The following is a 10,774-nucleotide window of genomic DNA, read 5'->3' on the forward strand; positions in this document are numbered from 1 at the left end:
AACCCTTTCAAACCGTGACTCTGCTGCGATCCGGTCCAGAGTCTCAGACGTTGGGTCGGATCTCAGCGTAGTTTTTAACGACTCCAGAGAACCTGATGACATGAACTTCAGGGTTTCTGGGTTTGAAGTCCTGCCACAGGTACTCAGGTGACAGCACCTTACTGGGCTTATTGATCCACATGTACCTGAACGAACAGGAAGTACATCATCACAACACAGGTCAAAGGTCAACACCGTTTCAAGACAGTCTCTCTTCCTGTCTACCTGTGAAGGTGACTCTCCTCCTGTCTACCTGTTAAGGTGACTCTCCTCCTGTCTACCTGTTCAGGTGACTCTCCTCCTGTCTACCTGTTCAGGTGACGCTCCTCCTGTCTACCTGTTCAGGTGACTCTCTTCCTGCCTACCTGTTCAGGTGACTCTCCTCCTGCCTACCTGTTAAGGTGACTCTCCTCCTGCCTACCTGTTAAGGTGACTCTCCTCCTGCCTACCTGTTCAGGTGACTCTCCTCCTGTCTACCTGTTCAGGTGACTCTCTTCCTGCCTACCTGTTCAGGTGACTCTCCTCCTGTCTACCTGTTAAGGTAATTCTCCTCCTGCCTACCTGTTCAGGTGACTCTCTTTCTGTCTACCTGTTCAGGTGACTCTCTTCATGCCTACCTGTCCAGGTGACTCTCCTCCTATCTACCTGTTCAGGTGACTCTCTTCCTGCCTACCTGTTCAGGTGACTCTCCTCCTGTCTACCTGTTAAGGTAATTCTCTTCCTGCCTACCTGTTCAGGTGACTCTCCTCCTGTCTACCTGTTAAGGTAATTCTCCTCATGTCTACCTGTTAAGGTAATTCTCCTCCTGCCTACCTGTTCAAGTGACTCTCTTCCTGCCAACCTGTTTAGGTGACTCTCTTCCTGCCTACCTGTTTAGGTGACTCTAATCCTGCCTACCCATTCAGGTGACTCTCTTCCTGCCTACCTGTTTAGGTGACTCTAATCCTGCCTACCTGTTCAGGTGACTCTCTTCCTGCCTACCCATTCAGGTGACTCTAATCCTGCCTGCCTGTTCAGGTGACTCTCTTCCTGCCTACCCATTCAGGTGACTCTAATCCTGCCTACCTGTTCAGGTGACTCTAATCCTGCCTACCTGTTAAGGTGACTCTCCTCCTGCCAGGCAGCCTCAATGCCATCCTTGGTGTCAGCCTCGAAGTTATAGCGGCAAGTTTTGGCGAGCAGATGTACTTCCTGTAGGAGGCCTCCGAAGGCCCCCCCGCAGTAGTAGAAGTCCCCCTCCCCATACGCCACGTAGGCTCTGGACTCGGGTCTCCGCTCGTAGGGGAAATTACTACGGTCGTCTCTATAGTAACCTGCAGACAAACAAACGAACAGTCTGACGGTACTGAAGGAGAACACAGGTGCATCCTGGGAAATATAAAGTCTGTTAAATATAAGTCTGCAGTTCACTCCTTTACATTTTATTTTGCTGCAGTGACTCAGACAGGAAGCAGTGACTTCAGAGGTTCTGCACACACATGGATTATCATGACGATCCTGAATCAAACATGATTCTCACCGGTAAAAATTCGCCGACATCAAATAAAACCTGATACTCATCCACTCTGAAACCTGTGATCTGTCTGTGGGGAGTCGTGATAGTTTCTGTCCGCCATGCATTTAACTCTTTCCCCGCCACTGACCTGGTATTCCAGCAAACTGTATAAGATAGGTGGCGCTGTTACACATCATGTGAAATACAACAGCACTGCAGCGTCTAAAAACAAACGAAGAAGAAGATCCGCTGGAAACAGGAAGAAGATGTTGTTTACAGAAATGTAGCAGCTTGTGAACTGCACCAAAACGCCAGCACCAACAAAAAGTTCACGGTTGCACAAGCCGTGGAGACGTCGATGGACTCAGACTCCGATACTTCCTGTTTTGATCAACATTCTGAATCTGATTGGACGAAGAAACAAATCAGTTTGGTGGGATGGAAGAGGATCTCCATGACGACCACAGAGGAGACGGAGACAACAGAACACTGAACGTGACTTGTTCCGCTGCTGTACCTTAAATCATTATTATTATTGTTATAATTACTGTCATTTCTACGATTCAAACTGACGTCAGAAAATTAGAAATAACAAAAATGTAAATGTGAAATTAATCTTTAATTGAAAATGACTCTTTTGGTTATTTTTCTCAGCTTCTTGTCCAAAATGTTGTTTTTGTTATGAATAGTCAAGAGCTGATAAAAAGAAATGGAATCGGTCTGTTCTTCAGTATAGACTGTTTATATATTCATAGAACAAATGATTCTGTGGGTCTGTAAAGATCGGTGATGATGATCAAAGTGCTGGAAACCTAAAAATAATAAATTGGTGGAGAAAGAGTTAACGAGGGCAGGGCTCACTACGTTACGTTCAGTAAATGAAGCGCCGCAGACTGAAGCTAGCGACCTGACAAAAACAACCGTCTGTAAACCGTCACAGGTTTTTCTGAACTGAAGGTCAAAGTTAAAACTCTGTTTTGTGTTTGTGGAGTCAATTTAATACAGAATGATAATTATAATTATTATTCTAATTAATTAATTGGGTTATTAAAATAACAATAATAATAATAGAGTAATTAATTGATTAATTGAGCTATCAATAATAATAACAGGTTAAATCAGAAATGTAAATATAAACTAGAACTGCAAGCAGTTATGAACGGGGTCCAAGCCTCCCCGCGCAACTCGGCCTCCGCGCCCCGTGGAGCCCACGATAGTCGGCCCAAAGGACGACGGGCTCAGGGCGAGCGTCAGGACACAGGCCAACGTCTGAGCTGCAGTATTCACTCTAATGGGAAGTGCATTGGAAGTCCAAAAGGCTGAACACGTTTGTTGCGATAAGTCACACCCACTTTGACCAATCATTACCAAATGTTGGGGCTGGCCTCAGGACTGACCCCACATCATGCTCACTAATTTTCGTACAAATCCGATCTACTTTCATGAAACATGATATTTCTGGGTTTATAGCGTCCACTAGTGGCCATATTTGGGCCAAATTTGGCACCGAACCACTGAACGACCTCTGGAACATGTGTGTTAAGTGTCATGTTGATATAATTTAGAAAATATGAAACAATATGTGTATTTTAGCTAGCAAAAATTTTTTGTCGTCAATAATTCACACATTTTTTGACCGGGCAAAATTGTTTTGATAACTTTAGATCAGGTCCATCTTGAGAGTTGAGGTGCCAAGTTTCATGCAGTTTGGACAAAATCTGTAGGAGGAGTTTAAAAAAGTAGGTTTTGGATGTGTAGCGACTTAGCTAAGGAAATGTGTGGCGGAAGTGGGCGGGGCCTAAGTCAGCAAATCCAGCTCTATTTAGGGAATACGGGTATATGAAGTTTATGGATATGTGATTTAAAATGTGGAAGTAACAGGAAAAAACGCATTTGCATCTGTTATAGTGCCACCTAGTGGAGTATCTGCATAATTTTTGGTATGCTAGGTCTGTGTCCTATTCTACATGTACTCTATAAATTTCACAGCCCTCAGTACAATAGTTCAGCTGAAATAAATGTTTTCTGTTTATCTTGTTATAAGCCACATCCACTACGACCAGTCATGACCACCTTCAATATATGGCCTCAGGAATGGCCCTACATCATACCCACCAAATTTCATAAAAATCGGTGTAACCGTTTAGGAGATATAAACTTCCCATTTTTATAGCGCCCCCTAGTGGCCAATGTTCACCAACTTCAGTTTACACCCTCACAGTCACATACTTACTAAGGATCTCAGGTTTGGGTCTGATAGCTTTTAATTTGACAAAGATACGGAACAGTTCGCGTTTTCATAGCTAGTTACAAAAATTTGGTTGTCAATAATTCGTACATTTTTTGACCGGGCAAAATTCTTTTGATAACGATAACTTTAGATCAGGTCCATCTTGTGAGTGTAGGTGCCAAGTTTCATGCAGTTCGGACAAAATCTTTAGGAGGAGTTCGAAAAAGTAGATTTTGCAGTTTTTGCCATTTTTGGCGGGGAAAAAGTTAGACGGAAGTGGGCGGAGCCATGCACACGTGATGCAACTCCATTCAGGGAATCCATGGATATAAGGCTTTTGAATGTGCGACATGCAGTGTGGGAGTTACATGCCAAACGTGTTGGCCTTGATTGTAGCGCCCCCTGCAGGTGTACATATGTCCATTTTTGCGTCTGAGGTCCCTGCAGGGATCTGGACCAACCCTCCAAATTGCACCACCCTCCCTTGCACGGTGTAGCCTGAAGCAATAGTTTTACTTACGGAAAAATAATAATAAGATGTTTAAAGGAGCAATAAGCGAAATTCATCATTTCTAGATTGAAGGAATTAAAAAATTGCTATGTGAAGAACTAGAGGTGTAATTTCATCTGGAGTATAGCATGACCTCACACACCCTCTCTCTGTGTTGATCTCCAGCCCATTGTTTACAAGCCGGTCCGGCTGTGTGTTCATGTATGTTCATGTGTTTAGCTATTCCCCTGCCTACTTCAATGATGATGGTCCCTGTAATAAATGTAATATATTTGCTGAGATGGAGGCGAGGCTCAGTGACTAGAAGAGCTGGTAGAAGCGCTCCATAGCTGTAAGTTACTCCAGTAGCCGTAGTAGCTCTAGTGCTAACTCCAGGAGCTAACGCTAACGTCCCTACTCTGCGTGAGCCGGAGCCATGAGCAGAAGAGTAGGGATGTTAGCATGGCAGCCAACTAGTGCTAACGCTAACAGGAAAGCAGGGAAATAGCTAAACACAGCAGAGACTGAGAGTGAGTGAAAGACATCGCTAACTGCTAAACTAAGCCAAACTAAGTTGGCTGTTCAGGTTTTATTTCCTCGCCCCTGTGGCGACTGAATCTGCCTGTAGTGAAACCGGGGCTAACCGGTGCTTCCTCCTCAGGCTCCACTTCACTCAGCTGCCAGCACAGCCAGTTAGCCTCCGCTAGCTTCCCAGCTAACGTTAGCCCCAGCTCTCCGTTTGGATCCAACCGGAGCACCGAGCCCGGGTTTGTTATTCAGGTTAAAGTGGGAAGAAGCAGCGGGTTTATCGGGCAGCTGAGTGAAGTGGAGCCTGCGGAAGAAACACCGGGACCGTCTGGATGTAATAGTCCGTGGAGGTGCTGCGGTGCTCGGCTGCACAGACGAGGCGTGTGGAGTGGGGGGTGGAGAGCAGAGGTAGAGGGAGGAGTGGCTCATGACACACTTTGTTTTGGTCTACAGGCAGTGCACAACAGCAAACCTAGCGGTGAAATGATTTCGCTTTTTGCCCCTTTAATAATAACAATAAAAATCTGAACAAAAACAATAGGTTTCTCAGCACCGCGGGACCTGGGACACAGTCTGCTTGCATACGCATTTCCAAGGCCCCGCGGGCTTGGACCCCTAATAACTTATTAGAAATAATCAGGGGTTAACTCAGGGTGGGGTTACACAGGGACACGCCCACTGACCTGGATGGATCACAGCCACCAGCCCGCCCAGCGACTCGGCCCCCCAGCGGCCGTGGAACTTGGAGTCCACATCCAGACAGAAGATGTAGTCGCTATGCTTACGAAGCTCCTCCTCTATGAGCGTCTGGATGAGCTCCATCCTGCGAGCAGAGATCTCCTGCCAACGCTTGGAGCTGGGCACCGAACGCACTGTCAGCTGCAGGAGGAGGGGGAGGAGTCAGAGAAACAGCTGCAGACAAACCACACCTCCAACAGGTTGGTTTCTTTTCACTTGTGTCGTCTGTTACCTGTCTGCCGGCGGCCATTTTGACTTGGGGCACCTCAGTGGGCCGGTCAGTGAATACGTAGATGTGCACCCTGAAACCAACAAAGAAGTGCTGCTCCGCCGTCTCCAGGAAGTTCTTCAGGAACATGATGTACCTGTCCAGAACGTCACAGCGGTCAGTTCACGTCAAAGCATGAAACGCTGCATTCAGGGCGGCATGGAAACCACAGCGTTATGAAGTCAGGCTTACTTTCCGACAGCGAACACAGTGGCGGCAACGCTGATGTTCTTTGGTTTGTAGATGCTGTCGAGTAGAACCGGGCTGAAGGTTCCCTCCCACACGACAGGAGCCAACCAAGGCGTCACTGTCACCACGTCGCTACGGCTACAGTGAAGAATGACATCATCACAGCAGCCACAGTGACAGTCTGTAGTTCTTATTAACACCTGACCTCAGATCAGACCCTCAACACATCAGACCAATCAGATCACAGCCCAGAGAGTCTGTTTACGTTTCCTCAGGCTAAGGTCAGCAGACAGTCGAATGTCAGCCGGAGGAAACGTCCGAATGCTGAATCAGAATTTACATGAAGTCACGCAAACAAACAAACAAAGAGCAGTGAATGATACTCACCCCTGCACGATGCTAGGCTGCTCGTACTTTAGACTGAAACACAAACAGTTTCCTCATCAGAAATACAGCTAACATCTGTTAGCACTGTTAGCACTGTGAGCTCTTTAAGTGCTGTTAGCCCTGATAGCACTGTTGGCCCTGTTGGGACTGATAGTTCTGTTAACACTATTAGCTCTGTTAGCCCTATTAGCATTGTTGGTACTGATAGTTCTATTAGCCCTATTAGCACTGTTAGCCCTGTTGGTACTGATAGTTCTATTAGCCCTGATAGCAGTGTTAGCCCTGTTGGTACTGATAGTTCTGTTAGCACTGTTAGCTCTGTTAGCCCTATTAGCATGGATACTTCTATTAGCACTGTGAGCTCTTTAAGTGCTGTTAGCACTCGTAGCCCTATTGGCTCTGTCAGCACTGTAAGCACTGTTAGCACTGTTAGCCCTGTTGGTACTGATAGTTCTGGTAGCACTGTTAGCCCTGTTGGTACTGATAGTTCTGGTAGCACTGTTAGCTCTGTTAGCCCTGTTAGCACTGTGAGCTCTGTTAGCTCTTTTAGCGCTGTTAGCTCTGTTAGCCCTAATAGAACTGTTGGTACTGATAGTTCTGTTAGCTCTGTTAGCACTGGTAGCCATCTTGGCTCTGTCAGCACTGTTAGCCCTGTTAGCCCTGTTGGTACTGATAGTTCTGGTAGCACTGTTGGCCCTATTAGCATTGTTGGTACTGATAGTTCCATTAGCACTGTGAGCTCTGTTAGTCCTAATAGCTCTGTTAGCATTGTTAGCTCCATTAACCCTGTTAGCTCCGTTAGCTCTATTAGCACTGTTAGCCCTATTTGCTCTATTAGTCATGTTAGCTCTGTTAGCTCTGTTTGACGTCTGCTGAGGTTCATGCTGACATGTATTAGTACTGATGAAGATGAAGATGAAGATGAAGGCACTCACTGTTCAGGAGCCACCAGGTGGATCTCGTAACTCACAGGGATGACATCAGCAGGTCTTCACAACACACACACACACACATTAGTCATATATTCTGTGATATTAACAACAGAAAGTTCCTGTCTGTGTTTTTTTATCTCACAGTGTGAAAGTTTATAAGTTAATAAATCATTAACTGAGTCATAAAACACGTCTCAAACAGGTGGTAAATGTGTAAACAAACTGTTTCGATAAAGCTTTACACAGTCTGATACAACGTGAACCGCACACAGAGACACAGTTGGGTCGGTTCTGTCCTCACTGACCTTAGATCAGGACGGTTCTGGTCAATGACCTTAGATCAGGACGGTTCTGATCAATGACCTCTGACCTGTGTGTCTGTGGTTTACTTTACAGATATCTGATATTTCAGCAGATGAACTTTCCGTCTCTTTAAATCTCGTCTGATCACTTTATGTTTAGTTAATCTAACGTGCTCCTGTGGGCGGAGCTTCCTGTTGTGTTCCACATGTACAATGATCGCGACAGATCCGGGATCAGATAAAGACAGAGTATCAGCCTGAACAGGTGAGCAGGTGAACAGGGCTCTGTGTGAGCAGGGTGGAGCTGATAAGCCTATCAGTCCACACCCAGGGAGAATCCCACAAGGAACAAGATTCCTTGGAGAGAATTTTGAGTGCTGAGCTGTCGAAGGTTAATTCATGGCTCATTGATAACATGTTGTCTTTGCACCTAGGCAAGACCGAAGCTATTCTTTTTGGCTCCTAATACAGGATGAGTAAGTCCTCGGATGTCAAGGTCACACTAAATGGTGAGACGGTATCTGCTACCTCATCTGTCAAGTACCTCGGCTGTATTCTTGAAAGCCATTTGGATGGTAACATTATGGCTTACAAAGTTCTTGGCAAGGTCTCTGGCCTCACTAAATTTTTAGCAAGAACCTCCAGATTGCTTGACAGGGAGTCAATGTTAGTTTTAGCTAACTCTTTAATTTTAAGTCATTTTGATTTTGCCAGTACCTCTTGGTTTGAGAGTTTAACTAAACTTCTCAAAGGTGATTTTAGGTCTGGGCCCCCGGTCACACATAGGTAGGAGCCATTTTAAAGAACTCAACTGGCTTCCAGTTGAAGTGAGAGTCACTTTATCTAGGCTGTGTATAGTACATAAGATCATTTATGGTGCTGTCCCTGCTTTTTTAATAAATTATTTTCAACATGTTAGGGAAGTACACAGTATCTCTACAAGAGCCAGTGTTGCTGATGTGCGCATGTATAAGTTTAACTCTCTTATCGGTAAGGGATCCTTTTCTTACATTGGGGCTTTTCAATGGAACGGCTTGGATTTGGTTATTAAATTAGCCTCCGATTTAAGTCGGTTCAAATTTCTTACAAAAGCCTGGCTTTTGGAAAAGGTTCCTATGTGAAAATTGCCTCAGCTCTTGAAGACGTATCTGTCTCAAATATGATTGTTTCCTTCGTTTCTTTATTGTGACCATGGTTGTGTATGTTTTTGTATGGTTTTATTGATAGAGCTTTAACCGCCGCACATGTGGGTTGCCACCTTGTATGTATGAGGACCACAATGGAAATAAGTCCTGGGGCCTGTATCACGAAGTAGATTAATGTCTTAGCGAGGTAACTTCAGGGTTAACCCTGGGTTTTCGGTCTCACGAAGCTGGTTCAGTTCTTATCGGGGTAGATCACCATGGTAACTTACTCTGAACGGCTATCCTGCTCCGGAGCAGGGTAAGTTCAGGGTTGAATCTGATCCTATAAAAAGCACCACCCACTGGCCAATCAGCTGTTCGGAAAAAAATGACTCCGCTGACAGAAATGCAGCCCAGTCATGACGGGAAGTTTAATTCATTTGATTGATTTTGATTTGAAAGTTTATTTTGAACATTAAAAAAGAAAAGAAAGCAACAACAACAGACAATGAAAAGATTGTTCAAAAAGGAGTGGAAAGAAGTGGAACTTTCATCCCACCCCTTCATAAGAAAGAAACTGATCATTTGCAGACACTTAATAGCACCATTAATTAGTGCCAACATTTTGTTTTGTTGGAGGAAATGATCCCTGTTAAAGATAATGGGCCTAATTGACAGCTTTGCTGCTGGAAATGTGGAAAGTAGCCTATCATGTCTACACTTCATGGTGTTTGAGGGATTTTCCTTTTTGTTTTTTAAAGAGGGACACTAGGTATATTTCTGCACAGCTGTTAATTTCTAACACAGCTCAATATCAGGATGATTTTATTCAGACTATCAGTTTGGTGTTGATATGATTTAATTGTGGCGTCAGCTTTAAGCTTTATTGTAGCATATATAACGTTATGACAAAGAAGACCAGTTTATCAGACGCAATGATGTTAGACGATAATTGTAATACACGCAATTCATCTGCGCAGCATTGATTTCATGGGATTCAAGGGTGTGATCAGTGTCAGATGTACAGGTACAGGTACTGTAGCTACTTGAACCAGTGATGAGTCATTTAACCTACACATCATTTTATTTGCTCCCTTGTGTTGTCTTGATTTTTACCTCTCTCCTCCTCTATTCCTTCTTTCCTCACCCGTTTCTTTTTTCTTCTCTATTATGTGATTTCAATAATATGTACTTTTGTCTTTTATGCCATCTAATAAAACTAAACTAAACTAAAGGTGCCATCATGGAAGATGTGTAAACATGTCTGCTACTGACGGGGTTAAAGAATGTCTGTCGCTCAAACAATTTGGTTCTGTTCGCAGCGTCACACTTCCTGTGGCTCCGACACGTCTGTCACATGGTTCTGATGTTTGGTTTAAAGTTGTGTTTCTGTTTTTGTGTTGATGTGAAACAGCATTCGTCCTCGAACGCAACACGAACTCCACTGAATACAAAACTCAGAGTTACTGACCCCGCCTCCTGTCTGATGTCATCCAGCTCAAAGGATATGACGGCTCTGCAACACGCACACACACACACACACACACACACACACACACACACACACACACACACACACTTAACTTTATTGTGTTATTAATAATGTTAATAACTTGCATATCAGTGTGTGTGTGTATCAATGTGTGTGTATCAGTGTGTGTGTACCTGGGGTAAGGGGACAGGTAAACGTAGCAGTACAACACTCTGTGGGTTCAAACACAATCAATCATTAATAATCAAAAAGAATTGATCAGATCATATTGACACAGTTACTGAATAAGCATCGGCAGCAGGTTGTTTTCAGCTCTGTGACTGGCTGTCTGTCAGTGAAATGCACCGTGGGAGTTGAAGTGTTTAACCTGCTGGTTTCACCTCTGTGAGGGTGGAAATACATTTATGCTATTTGATAAATTATCAGCTTGTCAGTTGTTTATATGACGAATACTTCACGTCTGTAATAACATCAGGACAGTCCAGTGTCTGTGGTTAGTTCACACGTCTGTAATAACATCAGGAAAGCCCAGTGTCTGTGGTTAGTTCACATGTCTGTAA

The 10,774-nt window shown here is 44.4% G+C and overlaps 1 protein-coding gene across 5 annotated transcripts in view; it reads right to left on the reverse strand.

Moving 5' to 3' along the window:
• Window positions 1-10,774, reverse strand: part of LOC126405764 (globoside alpha-1,3-N-acetylgalactosaminyltransferase 1-like) — a 14,912-nt gene that overhangs the window by 2,494 nt on the left and 1,644 nt on the right. For all 5 annotated transcript variants that reach the window (XM_050069676.1, XM_050069679.1, XM_050069678.1 and 2 more), the window contains 9 exons: window positions 10,388-10,426; window positions 10,194-10,238; window positions 7,300-7,353; window positions 6,365-6,397; window positions 5,981-6,115; window positions 5,753-5,885; window positions 5,466-5,661; window positions 1,133-1,352; window positions 1-185 (listed from right to left, as the gene is read on the reverse strand). The exon at window positions 1-185 is cut by the window's left edge and continues 2,494 nt beyond it. In XM_050069676.1, coding sequence (XP_049925633.1) covers window positions 44-185; window positions 1,133-1,352; window positions 5,466-5,661; window positions 5,753-5,885; window positions 5,981-6,115; window positions 6,365-6,397; window positions 7,300-7,353; window positions 10,194-10,238; window positions 10,388-10,426 — 997 coding nt within the window. In that variant the 3' untranslated portion in view covers window positions 1-43. The remainder of the gene's footprint in view (window positions 186-1,132; window positions 1,353-5,465; window positions 5,662-5,752; window positions 5,886-5,980; window positions 6,116-6,364; window positions 6,398-7,299; window positions 7,354-10,193; window positions 10,239-10,387; window positions 10,427-10,774) is intronic.

This window comes from Epinephelus moara, chromosome 18 (genome assembly GCF_006386435.1).
Source record: "Epinephelus moara isolate mb chromosome 18, YSFRI_EMoa_1.0, whole genome shotgun sequence".
Lineage (NCBI taxonomy): Eukaryota > Metazoa > Chordata > Actinopteri > Perciformes > Serranidae > Epinephelus > Epinephelus moara.